Below are 24,835 nucleotides of genomic sequence, written 5' to 3' on the forward strand. Positions count from 1 at the left end.
TCTTCTGTGTCTGTGTTAATTGGTTTCCCTTTTCTTTGTTGAAGAGGGTCTGTGCAATCCTTCTGCCTAGTCCGCCATCTTGCCCCGCCCCTTCGCATGTCTCTTATTCTTGTCTTGGGGCTGCCATCATTCTTTCTGGTTATGAGAATATACTCTGTCTGCAATAGTACTGCAGGGTGGACTTAACTACCCAGATTTCCAGGAATTCCCAAACACTAGGAGAGAAATGATCTGAGGAAAATCATATTCAGTTCCCTGATGCTACCTCATCCTATTTTCCTTTGGTGGTCAGTGGTGACATGAGAGCCATTGATCCTTTACAGAGCTGAGGCTAAGATGAAGGAGGTGTAGTGAAAGGAGGTTCTGATTTGCACATGGGGCAATGGGAAGGGCCTCTCAGGCCATGTCCTGTCCCAGTGCCAGGCCCAGAGGAAGTGCTCATCGATACTGACTGACTCTACTGTGTTTTTTTCTTTGCTGCTGAACATTGGTTTCAGTGACAACCCTATTCAGACCATTGACCCTCCATGACCGGAACTGGCAATGGTTAATCCTTTCTTTGAAATTCTCAGAGTTCCTGAGGGATGCAAACAGTTAACCAGCTTGGCTGCTAACCAAACATTGGGTGTTCAAGTCTACCCAGAGGCACTTTCAAAGAGAGACTTGACAATCTACTTCTGAAGAAAACTCAGCCATTGGAATCCCTATGGAACACCATTCTACTCTGACACATATGGGGTCACCATGAGTCAGAATTAACTCAAGGGCAACTGGTGGTTGGAATCCTCACGTATGAAGAAGTTAGAGCTGCTAAGAAGTGTACTCCACTCTCTCCACTCTTTTTCTAGCTCTGCCTTCCCCTTCACCCAGCACATACAACACTTTCTTACCTAAGACCTCTATCCCCTTCTGGTGGTAGAGTCATGGTTTTGCCTTATCCGACAGTAAGCAGCACTGCTATTGGCTTGTCTCAGGCACAAGCTATTATTTCACAGTCCTTCACTAGAAGGATGGAAAGGGAACATTGTGGAAAGGTCCTCCTATTCTCCAGCAGCTTCTGGGATGCAGGACTGAGGAACAGTTTTCTCCTACTGTTCACAGATTAGTGACAGGAAGTGCCATTGGAGACCTCTGCACAGTGGGTTTCCCTGGAAGGTGTTCACACTGTCTACAAGTACTGTAAGGTCCATGTGGCATTGAAACACCCACAGCTCAGTCAACACACACTTCAAACCAAGGACTGAAAAGTTTGGGCCCATTTATTTGAGACTATGTAAACCGTCTCTAGAGGATAGTGGTGGTTCAGTGGTAGAACTCTCCTCTTCCACAGGGAGGACCTAGGTTTGATTCCTGGCTAATGTACCTCAAACACAGGTAACACCTGTTAGTGGAGGTTTGTGTGTTGCTATGATGTTGGACAGGTTTCAACAGAGCTTCCAGACTGAGACAGACTAGGAAGAAAGGCCTACTAATCTACTTCCCAATGAAAACCCTACAGATCACAACAGTTTGCTCCTGTTGTGCATAAGGTCTTCATGAGTTAGGGGCCAACTTGATGGCAGCCAGCAACAACAAACACTCTCATGTGTCTTCAGTTTTGCTAGAGCTGCACTGTGGGGAAGGGGGATGAGGGCAAAGGAGCTCTCCTGCCCTGTGAACATGCACAGTGGGCTGAGCATGTGATCTTTTATTTTTTTAATGATGGGGAAGGAGATGTGGTGAGAAAAGGAATACAAGAGTGTTGGAGAAGAAGGTCCCACCCTAGGCCTGAGCGTGAGACAGTCTTCCAGGACCTTTTATTTTTTTTTTTAATTTTTATTGGGATGTGGGTGAAAGTTTACAGAGCAAATTTATTTTCTGTACACAGCTCATACACATTTTGTTTCATGACATTGACTGCAATCCCCACAGTGTAACAGTTCTCATCCCTGTAGTTACCTCTTCCTATGTCCTTCTTTCCTATGCATCCCCACCCCCTGAGCTATCTCCCTGTGCAAATACTAGCCTTCTGATATTCCATGATTGATTGTTCTAAGGAGTATACCTACCTGGTGTAAATGTTCCCTTATCTGCCTGGCTATTATTTGGCTGGAAGCCACGGAAGTGAGTTCAGCTCCAAGCCTGAAGGATGACAGGGACCATAGTCTCCAGAGTTTCAATAGTCTCTATCAGACCCATAAGCCTGGTCTTTTTTATTATTTTGAATTTTGTCCCACATTTTTCTTGCACTTTATCCAGGTTCTCCTGCCCTGATCACTTTCCTAATATTGACAGTGGTAGCTGGGCACCATCTAGTTCTTCTGGTCTCATGCTCATATAGGCTAAGGTTTGCATGGTCCACTAGTCCCTTGGACTACCTATTTCCATGCATCTTCGGTTCTCTTCAATTTTCTTTGCTCCAGATGAGGAGAGACCAGTTGTTGCATCTAGATGGCTTCCAGGCCTTTTAATGCATGCTAGAAGATTACACCAGAACATCCACCTTAGTAACATGGTATTGCACACAGGAAGCCTTTCCCTATTGTACTGCCACTGAAAAGCAGTTGCTCCCACTTGGATTCTTGCATCCCTAATACTTTGTCTACCATGCACCCTACTCTGCTCTGTTCAGCATTCCTCAACTTTGGCTGCATCTTAGAATCACCTGGAAAACTTCTGAAAAATCTCTGATGACTGGGGCCCACCCTCAGGTCTGACTCAATTGGTCTGGATGAGGCCTGGGCACTTGTATTCCTCAAAAGTTTCCCAGGCAATTGATTCTAATGTGCTCTCTAGTCACTGGGGCTTCTTTAAGGCCAGGGCTTCTGGAAAGCAGAGGGAGCACTTTCCTTTCCTTGGGTTCATGCCAGCTGTAATCCCTTCAGATCCTTAAGCACTTGCCAGTCACCATGCAGTCGAGTGTATGCATGGCACCCCATCAGTTGCAGAGCAGAGCTGTCTTCCGTAGGGTTTACCATGGCTGTGACCTTTCAGAAACAGATCACCAGGCCTTTCTTTCAAGGTGTGTTTGCAGTTGCCAACCTTTGGGTTAGTAGCCCTGCATGTCACCATTTGCTGCCACCCAGTGTCACTTATAAGATTATAAAAGCAGGAACTGGACTTTGGTTTCTTCCCCCTACTACATGGAGTAACCCAGGTTAGAAATCTGAGGGAAGCTTGAGAAGACTCAAAAGATGTTTTCTGAATCCCTGAATGTCTTTACCTTTTCTGTCCTCAAGATCATCCTGAATGACCGGACCATCCACGTGAAGCACGACTTCACATCTGGTGTGAACGTGGAGAATGCAGCCCACCCCTGCGCAGGGGCCCCCTGCAGCCACGGGGGCTCCTGCCGGCCCAGGAAGGAGGGCTATGAGTGTGACTGCCCCTTGGGCTTCGAGGGGCGGCACTGCCAGAAAGGTACTTGCCCGCATGCATCTCAAAGCACTGCTTCCAGCAGGGAGGGGAGGGGCAGTCTGCTACTCTGAATGAAAATATCTACAAGCTTCTAAAGAAGGCTATTTTCCATACCTCTTAACTTCTCTATGCCTCAATTTCCTCATCTGTAAGCCTGGAATAATAATAATACTATCTAACTCTGAGGACTATGATTTAGATTAAATAACCAAAAAAACCAAAAACCCAAACTGATTTCAACTCATAGAGACCCTATAGGGCACAGATCTGTCCCACAGAATTTCCAAGACTGTAATTTTTTTTTTTTATTGTGACTTGAGCAAAAGCTTACAGAGCAAATTCACTTTCCATACAGCAGCTCACATATACTTTGTCTTATGACATTGACTACAATTTCCCACAATGCAACAGTTCCCCTCCCACTTCCTCCCCATAGTTACCTCTTCCCTGGGTCTTTTCCTCCCATGCATTCCTGCCCCCTGAGCTGTCTCCCTGTGCATACACAGCCTTTCTATTGTCCTGTGATTGATCTCTGCCAGGAATGTATCCATCTAATGTAAATATTCACCAAGGCTGTAAATCCTGATGGAAGCTGACTGCCTAGTCTTTCTCCTGCAGAGTGGCTGGTGGGTTGGAACCACCAAAGTTCTGGTTAGCAGCTAAATGCCTTAACCACTGAGCCACCAGAGCTCCTTAGATTAAATAAGGTAATGCTTATTAAAGGAAACTTGGTGGTTCGACAGTTAAGCGCTCAGCTGCTAACCAAAAGTTTAGTGGTTCAAACCCACCCAGAGACTCTATGGGAAAAAGACATAGTGACCTGCTTCTGTTTGCAGCCTAGAAAACTCTGTGAGGCAGTTCCACTCTGTCACACGGGGTCACTATGAATTGGAAGGTGGGGCAATCTACTTCCATAGTGATACTGCCTTGGAAACCCAAGGAGGGGTCGCTATGAGTCAGGTCCGACTCGATGGCACACAACAACAACAACAAGTGGCACCCAACAGCAATGCATATAAAGCATTTAGCGGAGTGCCTAGTAAGTGCCCAACTAGCCATTATTACTGCTGGTGACAAAAATCAGATCCATTAGCAAGTGCTGTGAGCTGCTTGGTTTCCAGCTGGCCCTCATCTGAAGACTTCTGCAGCCGTAGACCAAGAGTGCCTGCTAGACTGAGCTTTGCTCCTCTGCTCAGCAGAAGCGGAGGCCATGGGACTTGCCATTAGAATAGTCCTGCCCACAGACAGCCATCATCATGGTCCTTCTTGTCTCCAAATGTCAGTGTAGGATTGCTTATGCAAGAACTAATAATTTTTTTAAAAAAGCAGACTTTTTCGAAAGAAAAAAGGCAGCGAGCTCAATTGAAGGGATGTGCATTCTCCTTTTTGTTTCAGTTTCTGATTTTTATCACAATCAGGGCTTACAGGAAAACTGTCAAGAACAAGCAGATATTTTGGTAAATGCAGTCATGGGAGAGGTTGCTGTTTTGCAGAAGTCTTGGACAATGTGAAAGATACCACTTTTCCAATTTGAAGACTGAACAGTATTTCTTTTATTTAACTGAATCTTGAAACAAGGGTGGCAAATGATATAAAATATATTTTTTAATTTAACTCACTCATCCTAGTGATGAAACTTCAGCCCTCAGAGAATTGATCCATTTATGAATTATCCTGACTGTAATTCTAATACACAGTTGTTTGGCTAATAGATGGTGCTTCCAGAGATTTAGTTCAGGGGTGGCCCATTAAGTCAGATAATTGGGTTTGGATTTTATATATCAGGTTTCGAATTTCCTATATCTCTAATTTTACCACAGGCCATTCAAGCTTGTTCCTGCCTTTATACACTAACATTAATGGTCAATGGGAGCTCTGGTAGCATAGTGCCTAAGGCACTTGACTACTAACCAGAAGGCTGGCGGTTCAAACCCACCAGCCACTCCTCAGAAGGAAGACGGGGCAATCCACTCCTGTAGTGATACTGCCTCGGAAACCCAAGGAGGGGTCACTATGAGTTGGGCCAGACTCGACGGCACATAACAACAACAAGACAAAGGTGAAATGAACATTTAGCTTTGGGAATTAAAGCAAGAAGAAAAGAATAATTTGTGAGCTTGTTAGCCCTCATCTCCTGCTGTATTAGCCCTAATAGATATAAAGGGCTTGCATTTATAGCGTTATGACTATAGGTTCAAGTTCAGTGGGAAAAAAATCACACCAGAATGAATCGGCAGATCTCCAATGAGGGCCTAGGCTTCCTGGCAAGATGTAAGGGAAGGGACAGTGCCAGGATAGGGTCAGGGTGGGGGTATTAACATCTCATTTCCTGCAATGTACCGGGCCGAAATCAGTTGCCATGAAATCAACTCTGATTCGTGGCAACCCTATACGGGTCCGAGTAGGACTGTGCTCCACAGGGTTTTCAGTGGCTGATTTTTCAGAAGTAGATTGCCAGACCTTTCTTCCAAGACACCTTGGAGTAGACTGAAACCATCAGCCTTTTGGTTAGCAGCCAGAAACATCCACCATTCATACCATCCAGGGATCCCAACATGAGAGCCAGGAGGACCATTAGCTGCACTCTATGTTATATGACCTCTCCTTGTGCTTTGAAATAAAGATACTGCTTCTGGCAAGATGGCCGCCTTTGCCAGTTCTAGAAAGGTTGATACATTGGAGGCATGGCCTGTATCCCTTAGTTTCCTCTACTGTTATAATGGCTTCAGAAGATTAATGGGGCTCTGGGTGCAAGTTGGGGCTTTTAAACATGACTTTCTCTAGGCCCCAGCAGTTACCCAGCTGTGGGCAGTTACTGTGTAGACTGCTGTAATATTGGGAAAGTAGCGAGTCCCTTGTAAAGTTCTGAAAGAAAAGGAAGAGAGTTGGGCAATTACATTGTTCCACAGAGATGGAAGATAAAAATATTAAAAGGTTGGGTCTATTCTTAGCTGGAAAAACTAAGGACAATTAGAAACAGAATCCACTCATTCAGTAAGGTGTTTCTTAGGCTCATATAGTTAAAGATACTTTTCTACTTGGGGATCAGATCGTATTCAAAAGCAAGAACATCCTCCTAGTTTTCCCCACAGAAGGGAAACCGGTCCGTTTACATTGAGCAAAGTGCTCTAGAAATGATCATCACCAGGCCCCGCCCAGTGCATACCTAAGGTTGGCTTCTCTCTCAGGAACTTAGTTTTTTAGATCCTCAAATGTCTGGTTTTCTCTAGCTAGTCTGAGAACTTGGGACAGGAGGAGCCCACTAGGGACCTAGCCAGGACATTTGATACTCCTTCCTTCATACCTCTTGGTGGCAAAGGAGGTCCAGGGCCAGAGACTCAGGCAAACTCTGCAACCATTCCATTACTCCCACCCACTGTGGTGGCTTCATGATCCCCCTTTGTCCCTGTGAGGTTGAAGGCTACCATGAGATAGTCAGATGGAGGAGAACCTGCACCCAGACAGAGTGTGGGCACCAAGCTCCCCTAGAGCCTCTGGGTTGCTCTGAGAACCCCTCCAGCTCCCTGAAGCAGCAGCAACTGCAAAACATGTGTGACCCTCTGTTTCAACTTCAGGAGCCCACTGGGACAGGAGGAGCCAGGCTGTCTTCTAACTCACAGCCACTTCATATGCCAACAAGTATCACAAGATTAGACTTTGGTGGCCCTCTGACCTCTGAGCATATGAGGGCTCACTTGTAGGCATCTTCTTCCGTCTCAAACCTCATCATCTCACACAGCACCCCAGCACCTTGGCCCCCTCCTCGTCTCACCCCGTTGTTGTCCTTAGGTGCTGTTGAGTCAGTTTTGACACACAGAGCTCCCTCTTCAAAAGTATACTCTCCACCCTTTTCTCTTTCTCTTACCTCTCATCATAATTTACCCACCTGTGTTCCCATCCTTCAGAACTCTTTTATCTGCTAAGTAAGTGACTAGTAGGTTAAAGTTTCAGAAAGTGCATATACGAAACTAATAAATAAGTTCTGAGCAATATCAACTGATGTTTTTCACATGTATAGACAAACACATATACATTCACACACACAAAATGAGAGGGTCAAATAAGTTTGGATAACGCTAGACTATCCAGAGTTAAATAGCTCTCTCTTCCATAGGACTTAGGAGCTGTAGTGGCATAGTGCCTAAGGCACTTGACTGCTAACCAGAAGGCTGGCAGTTCAAAGTTCAAACCCACCAGCCACTCCTCAGAAGCAAGATTGGGCAACCTACTTCCATAGTGATACTGCCTTGGAAACCCAAGGAGGGGTCACTATGAGTTGGGTCTGACTCCATGGAAGTGAGATTTTTTTTTTTTCTATAGGACTTATCAGAGCCTTTGCTATGCTCTGTGTGTCCCAGAAGGGGTGTACAAAACGCCAGTGTTTTCTCCTGAGGTGATTCCCACCCAATAGTGGATGGTCACTTGGAACCTACCCCTCGGGTTCTCCCTTGGCTGTGTTGTGGAGAAGAGCTTGGACTCAGACTGTGCAGGCGCCTGCAGACCACTAGATGGGGGTGTTTCTCTGTAGCAGGTGGACTGGTGCGCGCGCGCGCGCACACACACACACACACAAGTAGCTACTGAGGCTAAGCTTCAGCTTCAGGACACACGTTTGTCAGAGGTGCGCAGTCTGAAGATCAGATTGTATCTGCTCAATACTGACTCACCATATACACAACAATTAGAACATTTTACCTATTTAAATTTTTTTTTTTTTATTGTGCCTTAGGTGCAAGTTTATAGAGCAGTTTGTTTTACATTCAACATCATGGGTACATTTAGTCTCACTCCCCAATTGCCATCCCCAGCTCTAACCCACTCTCCCCTCCCTGCCCAGTAACCCCCCAACCCCCTGCCCCTCACAGTTATGCACTCCTGTGTGTCCTCATTTTCTCCGTGTGAATGTTCCCCCTGTGGTGCCCCGTGGTCGATTGCTCCAAGGGATACATCTCCATAGAGGATGTATTACCCTGGGTTGAGTGGTCTGCGGGTGTACATCTTATTTACTATTGGGCTAAGTGCCAGCCCCTGGGAGTGAGTTTTATTCCAGGCCCAGAATGTATCCCAGGGCCATACCATTCTGGCCATTACTGAGTTTTGGGATTTTGTTCCACGTTTTTCCTCCCACTCTATCCAGGATCTCCAGATTTGATCCTTTCCTGAGTGGTTGGCGTTGGTAGCTGGGCATCTAGTTCTTCCGGTCTTGATGGCCATCATGTCCTAAGGTTGATTGCTTCCAAATGCCCTTGGTTGTTTTTTTTTTTTGCTTGTTTGTTTGGTTTTTTTTGTACTCTTCTTTGCTTTTGACAATAGGACAGTTGGAATATTTTAAGTTATACTTAGCTTCTTATTATATTGCTGTGATTGAGTTGGGTGATTTTATTTTGGTCCCAACATATTTTTTTTAAAACACGGCTCATGTTTTGTATGTTGTTGTTGTTGTTAGTTGCCTTTGATCCAGTTCCAATTCCTGTGCAGAATAGAACTGCCCCATGGGGTTTTCAACACTGTAACCTTCTGGAAGCAGGTTGCTAGGCCTGTCTCCTCAGGTGCCTCTGAGTGAGTTCAAACCACCAACCATTCAACTAGTAGTCTAGCGCTTAATCCTTTGTGCCACCCGGTGACTGCTTCAGTCAATAGAGACACTACTTTTAGAAACTCAGTATATAAAAACACAAATTAATAAAACATATAAATTATGCATAATACAAGGGATTTCTTTTATTAAGATGTTTTATCATTAAGTAGTTGACCTAAATGTTGGTCTCTAGGTTGTTGAAAGTCTGCTCCAAAAACAAACCAAACTCACTGCCATTGAGTCAGTTCCGACTCAGAGCTGACCCCCACTGGATTTCAAAGGCTGCAAATCCAAGGCTGCCTCATCTTTCTTCCATGGAGCAGCTGGTGGGTTCAAACCACTAACCTTTTGGTTAACAGCCAAATGCTTTAACCATTACACCACCAGAGCTCCTTGAAGGACTAGTAGTATAGAAAAAGTTATTATTTTTACTTTGTGCTACAGATTCAGCTTAATGTGAATCTGAGTAAAGAATTCTGTATCAAGGCAAATCCTCCAACAGTGGATCACGCTGCCCTATGAATTTACAGTAAAAGTCCCATCTTGGAAAGTATTTTCTTAAGGGCTGGATGGTCAGTCATCAAGACTATAGTTAGGAGGAATCCGGGTGGCAGAGAAGCTAACCTACAATCCTCCCGGGCCCTCTCTTTCTCTAAGGTCCAGAGATCCTAGTAAAGAACCAGCCCTCCCTTCCATTCTTTACAGCCCATTGGGAATTTCAGGTCCCTCAAGTGGAAAATTTGCTTTGCCTGGGCTGCTGGGCTTGGAAGCTGCTACTCATTGGGGTATTTGTGTGTGTGTGTCACCAGATGACACGAGCTCCTAGATATAAATGGGAGGGAGTGATAAAAACCTTTCAACGAATGCATCAGTAAGGATGCTATCACAGAGAGAAGACAATGAGAACAAATGAGGTATAAAGGGTTAGGTTAAAATGTACTCATGCTTATTATATTTAAGCAAACCACAGTGCCACCAGAAAGTGCTAGATGGGTACTTCCAGTATTTTAGGATGGAAGTTATTTTAATCACATATACTAACAGAACCACATATCTTTTCACCATTTTGTATTCAAATTGGTGACATTTCTGGAGGGTGTCCTTGTCCTTTGTTAATCACAAAATAACCAGGTCTGTGGAATTTTGCAAGAAGACAAGGAATTAGGCCCATAGTGTCTGCTCTGGAGAGAAAAGGGGCAGCTGGCTGCCTTATCATTCCATTTTCGCATGCAGCCTAGAGCCAGGACAGTAATCATCTGTGGTAAGGTAAGTACCTCTTTAGTGAAGAACTGTTTCTCTGGGTTTGGAGTTAAGGTTTAGAATAAATTTGGATTGTAAATTCAAGGGTAGGGGAGCCTCAGAAGTGTCAGACAATTTATTACAAATATCTTGGCCACTAGACACCCTACAACCACCATCACGCTGAGATAGGAGAGAGAAGGCAAGGTTACTGGGAAAGATGTTCAATGGCCCTGCTGGGCTTTATATTCACATTCTCTAGGAGGACATGCCAGGCTGAGCAGGGCTTTGTGAGGGGAACAAGGCTGGTTTCAAATGAGCTGCTTGAATCAAAGCAACTGGGGTTTGACAATGACTGAAATTCTGTCTGTCCCTGTTCTGTTTCATGCTGGCACTGGGCAGAGTGTGGGAACTACTGCCTCAATAGTAAGTACAGTAAGTCCTCTGAGAGCTGATGAAAGCACTCTGGGCTCTTGCCAGGGCCTGCCAGGGCAGGCCAAGCAGCCAGCCACATGCAGAGGGGGGCCGGGGTAAATGTTGGGGGAGTGGGGACATATCTGTGCAGGGGTTAGTAATCCTCCCCCCAAGCCTCCACCTGAGAACACATTTATCTCCCACCTGGACCATGGATATTGAACTTGGGGCTTAGCAGGCAGCTAGATGAGCTCAGCCAGACCCCTCTTGAGGCTTCATGTGCAGAACTGATGTGTAACGATCCCATCCTGACCCTTTGAAGGAGTCCAGAGGAGCCATGGCTGTTGGCCCCAGGCCCACGTTCATGGCCAACAGCAGCAGGGACAGGCACTGCTGTACCTCTTACCCTGGGGGTAATCCAAACCCAGTAGAGGCTCCTTGGTTATGTTTGGCTCTGGTGAGGAGTACCCAATTTGGATACTCTCTCTTCCTTCTTCTCTCTCAGCATTAGTGTCCTGAAACCAGGAGCCACCATCACAACGAACAGTTAGCTCCCTTTGACCTCCTCCATTTTTCCCTACGTTTTACTTCTTTTTATTGTTGTCGTTGGTAGGCACTTCGAGTCAGTTCTGACTCATAACCACCCCGTGCACAACAGGAACCAAACACTACCCTCTCCCGTGCCATCCTGGCAGTCGCTGCTGTATTTGAGCCCACTGTTGCAGTTACTATGGGGTTTTTTTTGGTTTATTTTTACTCTTTCTTTTTTCCATCTTATTTTTATTTCATTCATTCATTCGTTTATCTCTTCATTCTTTTTAGCCTCCTGCATTTTTGCTCTCTCATTTCCCTCCCCGTCCGCCATTTTTTCTCTCATCTCTTATACCAGTCCTCTGGGTTCCTTCTCTCCCCTCCTTTCTCAGGTTCCTCACCACTCCTTGGCATTTCCCTCTCTCTTTTCCTTGCCAGCACTGGCTCCTCCTCCACCTGACTCTCCTTTCTTTTCATGTGTCTTCCTCATTTTCCTTCTTGGCATTTTCTTTTCTACTCTTCTTGCTCCAGCTGTCCACCCTTATTCCTTCTTTCCTCTCCTTTTCAGACTCATCTTCCTTTCCCCCATTCTCCTGCCATTTTACATCTATTCTTTTTCATTTTCTTTACTTCTTTTACCCCTTCCTCCTCCTACCTGCTTAACCAGAAAAGAGGGTGGCTGGTGGTGCAGTCCAGAATTTTGAGATATAAGAACTTTCCATCTCTGTCCCTAATAGGTCCTGATAGGCCTAAAAGGCTTTGGTCCAGGGCTGTGCTGCTCCAGAGAGTGATAAAATAATTTCTTGTATCTTTACCCTAGAAATTATCTTTTCAAATGTTATTTCTCTTCCTCTGCTGTTCCTTAAAGCTTTTGGGAGCATGTTGTGGGGGACTTGCCAGCACAAGAACTTGTGCTTGGGGGCCCATGTCCATGGGTTTTACTAGAAATCTTACAGCCTTACTCCAATTTGTGACACAGCTATTTAAGCTATCCCTTTGCTGTGTGTTAAAGGGTAATTCCCTGGAAAAAGAAAATGATGAGAAATTGGGAAGAAGAAAATGTCTTTCTAAAATATTGAAAAGTAAAGAAATGGGTAGGAGCCAGAAATAAAGAGAGCTAATCTAGGAGCTCTGGTGGCATAGTGCCTAAGGCACTTGACTGCTAACCAGAAGGCTGGCGGTTCAAACCCACCAGCCACTTCTTGGAAGGAAGGTTGGGTGATCTACCTCCATAGTGATACTGCCTCAGAAACCCAAGATCAGTTTGAGTCAAGTCTAACTCGACGGCACATAACTACAACAACAATCCTGTTCACGGTCTATGGATCTCCTAGCTAAATGATCTGGGGTGAATCCTTGATGCTTCCTCTGCCTCATTTGTCTCTTCTGTAAAATGGGAATAACCAGCCCTCCCCATTCCATACTCTCTATGACTTCATGACATTGTGGTGAATACCTTATGAATATCACACTGGATGGTGATTTGAAAAATCAAGAGCCAACATGCCATCCCTCCCATTTCACCAATCTGTTGAGGTCACGATTGAAGGGGGTCTGGGGCTTCAAATGAAGAAACCCTGGTGGGCCTGGCTGGGATTAGTTTCTCTGCCTTCCTTGGAGAACATCTAGGATTGTCCCCAGATGTTCCCCACATGGACCAAGACCTGCTCTTTGGCTTCCAAGTGTAATTGGGAACAGTCCAACTTTCAGCATATGGCAAGGCCTTCTCAGTAGGGCTGAGGCTATCAACAGTGGACCACCAGCCCCCAGGAAGGAGACAGCAGGGACACCAACTCAGGGCCCTCAGGCTGGGCAGCTCTGAACCTGGCCAAGTGCATGTGCAGCCAAGTGGAAAGGGCTGGCACGTTGTGAGATGTCTTATTCCCAGGACCTGGCTTTCTCTGTACTTCCCTGTCACGTGATTGAGTCCTGGGATCAGGAGAAGCACAAACCATGTAACTTTCCTTTTCTGTTCTGTCCCAGCTATCACGGAAGCCATTGAAATCCCACAGTTTATGGGCCGAAGTTACCTGATATATGACAATCCAGATATCCTCAAAAGGTAATGAGTTTCACCAGTCACCTTCCTTATCCCCCTAGGGTTAATATCTTTCTGAGAATTTCTTCTTATTTTATATGCCAGAAGATAATTTTCAAAGAAGGCAGTTCAGTCATGGCCTCAGGGAGGGGAAAAAAAAATCATGCAAAATAAACATAGAAACTAGAACAAAACAAAAACAAACTAAACTTATAAAATGCAGCCTTTCAAGCAACGCTGTTTGAACCATCAGAACTTTTCTGGTCAAAGGGCCTGGGGAGAGTGGCGTGACAAACCCCAGGGTTTCTAAGGTTCAGATTTTGGGAAATGATGAGAACTTGACACTCATGAAGCCAAGGTTATGAGTGGGATTCTGCAAGCAGGGCAGTTGGCTGCATGCTGCTCTGGGACCAGCAGCACAATGATTCAGCATGGTTTCCCAACTGGACAGACAGACATGTCCGTTCCCTGCTAAGTCATTACCTCGTATCTTCACCAACAAAAGCCCAGTTGTCCTTTCCTAGCTCTGGCTAGCTCTCTTTTTGCGTCTCACTCTTTTTTTTCCTCTCTCTACTTTTTGTTTTCCCCTTCCTTCTCCTACCCACTTTAACCAGAAGGAACAGTAGCTGGTGGTACAGTTCAGAATTTTTTTAAGATGTGAGAATTTTCCATCTTTGTCCCTCTCTCTAGCTCAGCTTTCTTCATCTAGACACAAGAGGGTGGCACAGGCTGATCCTCGAATCACCAGCAAGTTTTCATCCCAGGTGACAGAAGCTTTAGCCCTGGCTGGAGTGGAAGTCCCTGGTTTTAAGTAGCCTGTTGACATAACAAGGGGAAGGTAGACCTTAGGCAAACTCCTGAGCCCACTGAAGCTTGTATTTGGCATCTTCAGGCCTCCTCTTCTGCCTTCTTTTGTTCTCTCTAATTCTGAGTTGTTTATAGTGTACCATCGCCCTCCCCACTCCCAGCACATTCTTCTTCAGGTTGACTACATCTTAGCAGACTAAGACAAAGCTTTAGTCTGGCATCCAGCTCCTAGGGTGGAGTTTGGTTGCTTTACAAGGAATAAAAGAGGTTGTGAGAAATTGTCCTGGGGCATTCGATGTCCCTGGTAACTCTGAAAGCACACCAGGAAAGCAGTTACTTAATTTCTCTAATCCCAAGTTGTATTTATCTTGTTATTTTGGCATGGGGCCTTAGGCAAAAGGGATCCCAGGCCAGGTGAGGTCCTCTTACTTCTTCAAGCCTGCTCCTCTCCCCAAAGAGAGAAGTACATTCAGTTCCCAAAAATCAGGGACAGTGTGAAAGAGGACCAAGCCTCCAGCTGCTGGTGTGTAGTACAAGTTCACTAGGTGGTTTGGAGAGAGTAGAGGGGCATGGTGAGAGTAGGAGGTATAGGGCTTCAAAACAGAACCGCTCAATGACATGTATGTGTGTGTGTGCATGTGTGTGTGTGAAGCTGCGGTAAAAGTTAAGCTCAGAATCTGTTTCAGGTAGATTCTTTTAGCTGCAAGTAACAGAAAACTCTGCTCTAAATGTCTTAAACATGAAGGGTATTTATTATTTTCTATAATAAGGAGTCCAGAGTTAGACTGGATCGTAGGTTGATTAGTTCAGAGAATCAACTCTATCATCAAAGACCGATGTCTCTTCTATATTTTTGCCATGTTATCTTCAGCATGTTCTCCAGAGGCCACAACCCTTGTAGTTTTAAGACAGCTCCTAAAAAAAACAGTTGCTGTTGAGTCAATTCCAACTCATAGCAACCTCATGGTTTGTAGTAGAAATGTGCTCCACATGGGTTTTCAATGGCTGTAATCCTTTCTGCCAACACACCTTGGGTAGATTTGAACCACCAACCTTTTGGTCAGTAGCTCAGCACTTAACCATTTGCACCACCAAGGCCCTAAGATGGCTATAAAACAGGGCAATATCCAGTGGAAGTAAAAAGGACTTTTGTTTTCATGTGATTCCTTTTGAAAGAAAAGGAACCTTTTGAAGATGCTTCCTAGTAAAATTCCTCTTCTTATTATACAATAGACCACATGGCCACCAATTACTGGCAAGAGAAATGGAAGCACCATGACTGGCTTATACCAATCAGTATACCCAAGGCAAATGAGAGAGGAAAGAGACTTAGAACAAAAGATCAGGCAAAGCAGGTGTCCAGGGAATGACGAGGGCTGGGTTGCTGTACACCTGCCCCTGTAGAGCTGTTGGAGAGAGGTCACCATCACGGACCTTGATCCTCCATCACTACTCTGAAGCCCTGTATGGAGAAAGAAAACATGGTCTCTTTCTGTCTCGATCAGCCTTTAGGAAACTGAGACAAAGTCCCCTCGACTGTTCACAGTATAACCCCAGAACTAGGGATGTGAGGAAAATAGAAGGATGGGACAAGTGATAGGAGAATGGAAAAAGAAATCTTCCTAATGGTGTCATATTCATGGAAATACTACATTATGTTTCTCCCTTCCTCAATTTTGATTAAAGGACCTTCCATTTTCTTTCCTTCCTATCTCAATCCAACACTGATCACTTGAGTGAGAATAAATTTCCGAATAAAATTGATAAGAGCAGGTAAGCAAGTGATCCTGTCCCCTGCCTTGGCTGCAGAACCTGGGGCCTGCCCTCACTGAGAAGCCTTGCTTTCCTTCCGGCTTCCTGCTCCTCTTCACCCCTACCTCTGCCCCAACACTCCTCAAGGCCAGTGTCTCATCAAGCCATCTTCTTTGTCTGAGGCTCTGCCCCCTGTCTACTTACTGGCCTCAAGAGCAGTCATCATCAGAGTTGGCCATCACAGCCATGATCATAGCTCAGAGCAGCTGCTAACTTGAACCTCTTGGCTGCTAACTTGAACCTACTTTTTGTTGAGGAGTGAGGAACAGTTTTCCAAAGGCCTTTTGAGTGTTAGGACAGGAAAGGGGAAAGACTGGAGTATGCATAGGGGCTGCAGCATGGGACCATGGCTGGTCTGTGACACAGTAAGTGCTTTCTCAGGAGGTTTCCCCAGACTCAGGGAAGACAATACTGCTGCAGAGTGAGCAAGCCAGACTCTCAGACCTGTGTGGGATTCATGGTGGTGATGCTTTTTCTGTTCTCCTAACAGTAAATGTCAAAAATGCCAACTTATCCTTAGCACTGATTGCTCATGGCTAACAGACAAAATTGGAACTACAGTTTTGGCTGAGGACTGGTTAATTCTATGGAATTCTTTGTGTATTTCCTACAGGGTGTCAGGATCAAGATCAAATGCATTCATGAGGTTTAAGACAACTGCCAAGGATGGCCTGTTGATGTGGCGGGGAGATAGCCCCATGAGAGCCAACAGTGACTTCATTTCCCTAGGCCTTCGGGATGGAACCCTGGTGTTCAGGTAACTCCATCACCAGCTGCCTTCAGCATCACCTGCGTTTTTTCTCAGATAATGCAGATCATGCCAAACAGTGGCTATAATCTAGTGTCTGAACTCACCTAGATTCCCGAGGGGTAAGAATCAGGATCAACACAAAGGTGGTTCCGATGAAGTGAGGGGTCACACATACCTCTACCGTCCAACTTTTACACTCCAACTTTGTCAACTTTTTATGACACCAGCCATCTCCTCAACCTCCTACCTAAGCACTCCCTATTTCTCTGTGGGGTTTGGTAATTCATTGCAGTGGTTACACAGAACTCAGAGACCACACTCATAATTATATGGTTTATTAGTGAAATAAAAGACTACAACTCAGGATCAAAATCAACTTGGAAGTAATAGGATACAACTCAGGAGACAGGGTAGAGTTCTCCAGTCAGGACAGCTTCTGACTAAGACAACTCTCACCTCCTTCTGAGCCGTGCCAGCCCAGCCCCCAGAGGCCTCTGCCCCAGGCTCTTCTTGAGGATAGTGCAGTCCTCCCTCACTCTCTGTGGGATTAGCCTCCACATAAGCCTAGCAGGATGGCAAAACCAACCAATACCCAAGCTGGACTGTAAGTCAGTCAATCCTATTGGGTAGATTTATGTACCACTAGTAGCACAATAGGAGCTTTGGTGATGCAGTGGTTAAAGCACTTGGCTGCTAAACAAGAAGTTGGCAGTTCGAACCCACTAACCTCTCTATAGTAGAAAGATGTGGCAGTCTACTTTCATAAAGATTTACAGCCTTGGAAACCCTATGGGGCTGTTCTACACTGTCCTATAGTATCACTATGAGTTGTAATTGACTCTAGGGCAGTGGGTTTGGTGGTAGGTACTTGGCATAATAAACTGACCAATCCCTGTGAATTGTATAATATAGACCAGTCACAAGGCAGGCTGTGGCCCAACTAATCATTTTTGGAAGAATTATAAACCCAAGGCCAGAAAGGCCAATATAAGAGAAACCATTGTACTGCAGTGGCTTAAATGTGATTCATAAAACAGTATGCTGGGATAGACTGTGGCATGAAGCTGCGTGTTTATTTGGGTCTCCTGATCTTTCTTTCCAGCATTCATCTTCTAGTGCAGTAATAAGCAAACTATGGCCTCTAGGCCAAATCTGGTCCACTACCTGTTTTTGTGGATAAAGTTTTATTGGACTATACCCATGCCCACTCATTTATGTATTGACTATGGCTGCTGGCTTGCTACAATGGCACAATAGAGACCATATGGCCTGCAAAGCTTAAAATACGTATCATCTGGCCCTTTATATAAAAGTTTGTGACCCCTGTTCTAGTGTTGCCATGTGCTCACAACTTGCAAATCAGAAGGTGATAAAAAGAGGACTTTGAAAAGGACAAACATGGAACCCACTAACTCCAAACCAAACCAACTCAGTTTTACCTTAACTGAGTATGTGTCATTACAACCTCTAGGGACAAGCCAGTCTCCATCCCTTGTGAGCACAGCTCCTACACACTCTAGTGGGGAGAGGATATGGGCAGAAGCCGTCATTCCAACTCATGGCAGAGCCATGTGCCACAGAGTAGTAGAACTATACTTCACAGGGTTTTCAAGGTCGTGACCTTTGGGAAACAAATAGCCAGACCTTTCTTCTGAGTGCTTCTGGGTGGGTGTGAACCACCAACCTTTTGATTAGTCAACTGCTTCACTATGTGAAGCATCCAGGGACTCCCTGTTGACACCAGATCACCAGATCAGAAAGCTTTCTCTCAAGCAAGATCTAAAGTATAGGTGACCCAGCTTTAAATTCTGACTTTATTCCCTATTAGCTGTGTAGCCTTGGGTAGGAGAATACCTGCTTTCCAGTCTCTTGCTTCAAAGAAGAACAAAGCACAGATTATTATCTCAACAGATCAACCCAACATTCTCACTGCTGTCGAGTTGATTCGATTCATAGTGACCCCTCCTTGGGTTTCTGAGGCAATGTGGTATCTGTATGGAAGGAGTTTGCCCACTTCCGAGGAGTGACTGGTGGGTTTGAACCACCAGCCTTCTGGTTAGCAGTCAAATGCCTTAGGCACTACGCCACCAGAGTAGGACTTCTATAGTAAATGCTTCTTAGGTGATATTGGCAGTTTTTACATCTTTTAAGTAAACTTAGATTGGGCTCAATTTTCTCAAATGGGTGGGGATGAAGTAGTTAAAGGAATTACCTGGACTGTGTCTTCCCGTCTTCCCATCACTCTCTTCGCTAGAGTGGGTAGGAGCTGGGCTCACAAGGGGCGGGGACTGGCTTGTCCCTAGAAGTTGTGATGACACATACTCAGTTGAGGTTAAAAATCATTCATCTAAACCAGTGGTTTTCAAAGTGTCGTCCCCAAATTAACAGCATCAGCATCACTTGGGAACTTGTTAGAAATGCAAATTCTCAGTTGTGCCCTCTGACCTACTGAATCAGAAAAACTCTAGGGGTGGGGCCCAGCAGTCTGTGTTTCAATAATTTCTCTAGGTGATTCTGTTACTTGCTCAAGTTTGAGAACCCCTACTCAGTCTCTAGACAATTTGCCCCATGAGTATAGGGATTGCTTGGGCTTTTATTTCTTTAATGTCCCCTATGGTGGCATGGAGCTCTGGTAGCATAGTGGCTAAGGCACTTGACTGCTAACTAGAAGGCTGGAGGTTCAAACCCACCAGCCACTCCTCGGAAGGAAGGTTGGGCAGTCCTACTTCCGTAGTGATACTGCCTCGGAAACCCAAGGAGGGGTCACTATGAGTCAGGGCTGACTCGACGGTACATAACAAATGGTGGTATAGTGCCTAAGACATATGACTGCTAAACAGAAGGTTGGAGGTTCAAACCCACCAGCCACTTCACAGAAGGAAAATGAAGCAGTCTACTTCCATCAAGATTTACTGCCTTGGAAACTCAATAGGGAGTCTCTCTGAGCTAGAATTGACTTGATGGCAATGGGGTTTTTTCTTTGTTTTCAGCGGTGACTAGCTGTTGCCCTTGAATTGAATATGACTGGTGGTGCAGTGGTTAAGCACTCATCTTCTAACCAGAAGATCAGCAGTTTGAACCCACCAGCTGCTTCATGGGAGAAAGATGTGGCAGTCTGCTTCTATAAAGATTTATAGCCTTGGAAACCCTATGGGGCAATTCTACTCTGTCCTACAGGATTGCTATGAATTAAAATCAACTTGACAGCAGTGGATTGGGGTGGGTTTTGGTATGGTGACTAGCGAAGTACCTGGGTGCCTCCATCAGTGTGAATGCTCCTGGAGGCACTAGAAAGAGTCCAGGTGATCTGCTTCCGAAAGTTTACAGCAACAAACACCCTACGGCGCACAGTTCTGCTCTGATGCACACGGGGTCCCTGTGAGTTAGAATGGACTGGAAGACAAAAGTTTTTGTTTTGTTTTATTGTGACTAGCACAAGTGTTCACTAAGTGATAGGAGTTAATGTGAACTGAGATAGATAAAGGAGAAAGAGAACAGATCTACGGAACAAGATGAAGACTTAGTTCTGAGGTGTCTGTCATGAACGTGCAAGGGATTACTGACAGCCAGAGTTACAGTTGCTGTTGTAAATTTCTGTTGAGGCTATTCCAAGTTATGGCGACTCATGTGTTCAGAGTACAACTGCTCCATAGGGTTTTCAAGGCTGTGACTTTTGGGGAGCAGATTACCACTGCTGTCCTGTAAGGACCTCTGAGTGAGTTTGAACCGCCAGCCTTTCTCACCCTTTGCTCCATCCAGGGCTCCCACAGCTGGAGCAGAGTCACTTAAATCTTTGGGTAAAAGACATTTAGAAAAGAAATGGCACTGATGCGACCTCATGCTTGCCTCTAAATAGCAGAGCATGTGAGTAGTATACCCCTTTAACTTTGGAGACTTTTGAGAGACATATGTAGTTGAAAGCCAGTGGTTGGCAGGTGAAAGGCAACTTCTCACCATCTTTATCCTCTTTCCCGTTGGCCCATACATCCAACACAGTGCTTCACACCCTGCTTTCAGGCCAGCTGCCGAAGCCATTTTCTTGTGGTTTTCCTGTGGTTAACCTCACAAAGGCCTCAAATGTGCCCAGAAAAGAGAACTGAAACAGTAGTTCAGCTATGGTGGGAGTCCCAGCACCGCCCCCCACGACACCACCAGCTCAAACCTCTGCTCCAGCTGGGTAGGGAAATTCGATCCGCTTAGGGCCACCCTGCAGTACTCATGTCTGTCACCTCTGGCCCCAGTGAGCCCCCCACTTTCGCCCACCCCCTTGGCGCCCTTCTAACAGCTCTGCTGCATCCAGACATTTTTCTTATTACCATTTCTTTCTCAGGTTCCTGAAAATTGGCCCAGTGTTTTTCTTTTAAGCCTAGTGTTCTGGTTGTACTCTGTGTAAAAGATTTGCTGCTTAGCCCAGGCCAAGGCAGACATCTGCTCATTCCAGGGCCTGCTGCCCCAGTATTTCTGCTTTGCTCTATTACCCTCATCTGGGCAATTACATCCCCACACCCATTTACCCAAGCCAGATGGAGGAAGGGCTGCACTAGGCTAAGGACAGAGAGGGTGGTGGTGGGGGCCAGTGGTTTAAAAATGTCAGCCTGCAGCCAGGTCACTTGGAGGGCTAAGGCCAAGGTAAGCTCCTGGCCCACCCCCAGAGGTCAGATGGAGGCCACATCTGACTGGAAACAAGCATTACGTGGAAACAAGAAACCAAGCCTTCAAAATGAGAAACAAGATCTGAAATGGTAAAAGTACGGGCTCTGGAGTCAGACATGCCTGATCCCCATGGCTGTGTGATCTCACAAAAGTCACATAACCTCTCTGAGCCTCCTTTGCTTCATCTATAGAAGGAAGGTTGGTTGTGAGGATTGAATGAGTTAACACATGGAAAAGGATTAGAACAGTGCCCGGCATAGCTAGTTCTTAGTAATAATGATAATAAAAAGGATTATCCTTGATTGACAGAGTGCTGTGTTCTAGAAGCCCCTACTTGAGAGAGCTAACACATGTTGAGGACGTTAGCACAATTATTACTGCTAATAAGTCTTTGCCCTTATTACTGCACTGGTATTGTTGTTATCATTATTCTTTTAGTAAGATGTGGACCTGCCCTCAAAGAGCTCGTATCAGTGAACAAACTCATCTAAGGGATAAAAATTCTCAAGTTCTTGAGATTTTGGTATGTGATCCAGGTCTAAAGCAAACAGAAGTGAACTGCTAAAAGAAATTCCGTCTCCATCTCCTTGACTCTTTCCCGTCACCTGAATCTGACGCTCTTGTTATTGTGGTGCTCCACGCACTAAAGCTGCCAGAATAGGGAAGAGGAATGGAACCCTGAGAAACATGACTCGTGGTTTTGGTGACTGAGTAGAGAAAGTGAATCTAAGTGCTCAGCTAAAATGAGTTTGCCTGGTTTTTATCTTTGTATTTGTGTTTTGTTTTATAATCATATGATCATATGTGGGGCATAAAACCTAGTAGCAGGTTGGTGAAAATCACCTGACTGGCAATCTTTTCCACTCTGTGTGACCTTGGAAACGTTTTCATGGGACAGAGAAAGAGAAGAGATTTCACACTGGTGCCCAGAGCTGCTGTTTAAAGGGTACATCACTAAGTAGTAGTGTCATCAAATGAAGGTGGTGGAGTGGTTTCTAAAGGCCTTCCCCAACAGCATTTCCTGGGTGACCCATCTTGGTGCTCAGACTCATGGGTTCAGTGCGTACCATGCTGAGTAGCTCAGAGTGACCAATTCATGCTAACCAGGTCTGACATAGCAACCAGACATGCTTCCATTCATCCATTCGTTTGTTTTCACTTCCTATTTTAATTGAGGCATAACTTCCATAGGAGTCCATGAGTGGTGCAAACATTTAACATACTCACTGCTGACAGAAAATTGGCAGTTCTTACACCCCTGGAGATGCCTCAGAAGAAAGACCTGGCAATCTACATCTGAAAAATCAGTCATTAAAAACCCCTGGAGCACAGTTCCACTGAGACACACGTGGGGTCACCATGAGTCTGAGTTGCCTCTACAGCAACTGGTTTGGTATTTGGATCATCCGTAAAATGCACAAATGTTCAATGTGGCCTTCCTTGAACAAAGGCATGAACACTCATGTGAACAGGAGAATTAGGCTGGACAGCAGAACAGGAACCCCGTCCTTTGTGCAGATGGGCTCTAGAACAATTTAACAAGTTTCCATTCACTGGGTTACAGTCATGCTCCAGCAGCCTCCCAGAGACCACTCTCAGGTCACCTTGATCCTTGGACCAGGGTGTTCTGGGTGTCTGTGGTTACATATTTACAGTCAGTTGGTTTACTCTCACACATGGCTACTCTTCAAGGAGAAGCTTGACAAGTTTAACTCTTGGTGGCAAACTTTCTCCTCCCTGCTTATTACTAGGGGTACAGTGTCAACCCTGCATACCTATATGCAGTAGGTACTGCATATGGTTATAGGGATAGTGTTAGTTGTTTGGCTACTACTACATGCCATGGAAGTAGCTCTGGTGGTACAGGGGTTAAAGCACTGGGCTGCAAACCAGTAAGTCGGTGGTTTGAACCTGCCAGCTGCTCTGCATGAGAAAGATACGGTGGTCTGCTTCCATGAACATTTATAGCCTTGGAAACCCCATGGGGCAGTTCTACTCTGTTCTATAAGGTTGCTATGAGTCAGAATTGACTTGATGGCAGTGGGTTTTTTTTTTTTTTCATGTGCCATGGAGCCTGGGGGGTGCAAGTGGCTTGTGATCAGCTACTAAGCTAAAGTTGGTGGTTCAAATCCATGCAGCAACTCTGCATGACCTGCCTCTGTAACAACTGCAACGAGGAAAGCCCTGTGGAGCAGTCCCACTCTGTAACACATGGGGTTGCCAGGAATCACAGTGGACTCCATGGCAGTGGGTGTGGTTTTATGTGCCATGCTCTGTGTGTGTGTGTATATATATATATATATATATATATATATATATATATATATATTACCTTAGTTCACATTCATTCTGGTAGTGTAGTGGCTAAGGCACTTGACTGCTAACCAGAAGGCTGGTGGTTCAAACCCACCAACCACTTCTCGGAAGGAAAGTTGGGCAATCTACTTCCGTAATGATACTGCTTCGGAAACCCAAAGAGGAGTCACTGAGTCAGGTCCAACTTGATGGCACATAATAACAACAACAGCATGATCCTTAAGGGAAGGTGTTATCTCCCCCATTGCACTGATGAGAAAACCTAGGCCCAGAGAGATGAAACACATTTCCCAAGATCACAGAGTTAGTAAGTTGACAAGCATGGGAATCAAGTCAGGTCAGGCTAATCCAAGCATCCACATTTACCCACACCCTGTGCTGCCTCTCATAAACACCAGAGATTAGGAACTCAGCACCATTTCTGCCAACTGGCTTCTCAGCCCTGCCCCGTATTCATTCATTTCTTCAACAAGCACTTGGCCATCAAATAATGAAATCTGAAAATTCCACCTCCAGGCTGCTCCACACAAGGAGACAGTTGATGTGGGAAAATTCATTAGAAAACAGTGGACTTTTCAGGGTCAGAGTGGCAGCTCTGTCCCATGATTTGCCAAGTCACCCAAATTCTATTCTTGGCTTAAATGTTAACGAGCTGTGTGACTTTGTTGAGCCTCCATTATTAAAGAAGCAGCTCGTGGTGCTTTCCCTGGGGAAAGCCCAGGGCTTTCTATTCTTGCTCTTTTCTTAGAATGAATGCATGTGAATGCTCAGCCAGCAGCCCAGTTTTCCTCTTGACATTCCTATTTCTTGGACAAGGAGGTAAAGGAGAGACACCTCCTCTTAGAAGACGAGGAGACTTGTCCCCAGATGGGGCACATTTTCCCTCAAAAGTATGATTACACAGGCTTTATAATATAATCTAGAGAGGTCTAGGCAGCTGGCTTCATGCCCAGTATGGAGTAGTCACTCAATAAATATTTGTTGAATTGAATTAAATTAGAATAATCGAATGAACACTGGATTAGAAGGCTATTTCTCCCTGGTAACCAACATGTTCATGTCCTTTTGGGTATTAGTGTATCTGAGACCTGAAATAGAAAGTAGAAAGCTACTACTAAAAAAATAAATAAATAAACTCACTGCTGTTGAGTCGATCTGACTCATAGCGACCCCTCCTTTGGTTTCTGAGACGGTATCTCTATGGAAGCAGATTGCCCAATCTTCCTTCCGAGGAGTGACTGGTGGGTTTGAACTGCCAGCCTTCTGGTTAGCAGTCAGATGTCTTAGGCGCTATGCCACC

General features: G+C 45.3%; 1 protein-coding gene across 1 annotated transcript in view; it reads left to right on the top strand.

Moving 5' to 3' along the window:
- Positions 1-24,835, top strand: part of EGFLAM (EGF like, fibronectin type III and laminin G domains) — a 208,109-nt gene that overhangs the window by 178,295 nt on the left and 4,979 nt on the right. The window contains exons 15-17 of the mRNA XM_007951579.2: positions 3,219-3,399; positions 13,142-13,220; positions 16,429-16,572. Coding sequence (XP_007949770.2) covers positions 3,219-3,399; positions 13,142-13,220; positions 16,429-16,572 — 404 coding nt within the window. The remainder of the gene's footprint in view (positions 1-3,218; positions 3,400-13,141; positions 13,221-16,428; positions 16,573-24,835) is intronic.

This window comes from Orycteropus afer, unplaced genomic scaffold (assembly GCF_000298275.1).
Source record: "Orycteropus afer afer isolate SDZICR_OR568_19922 unplaced genomic scaffold, OryAfe1.0 scaffold00300, whole genome shotgun sequence".
In the NCBI taxonomy this organism is placed as follows: domain Eukaryota; kingdom Metazoa; phylum Chordata; class Mammalia; order Tubulidentata; family Orycteropodidae; genus Orycteropus; species Orycteropus afer.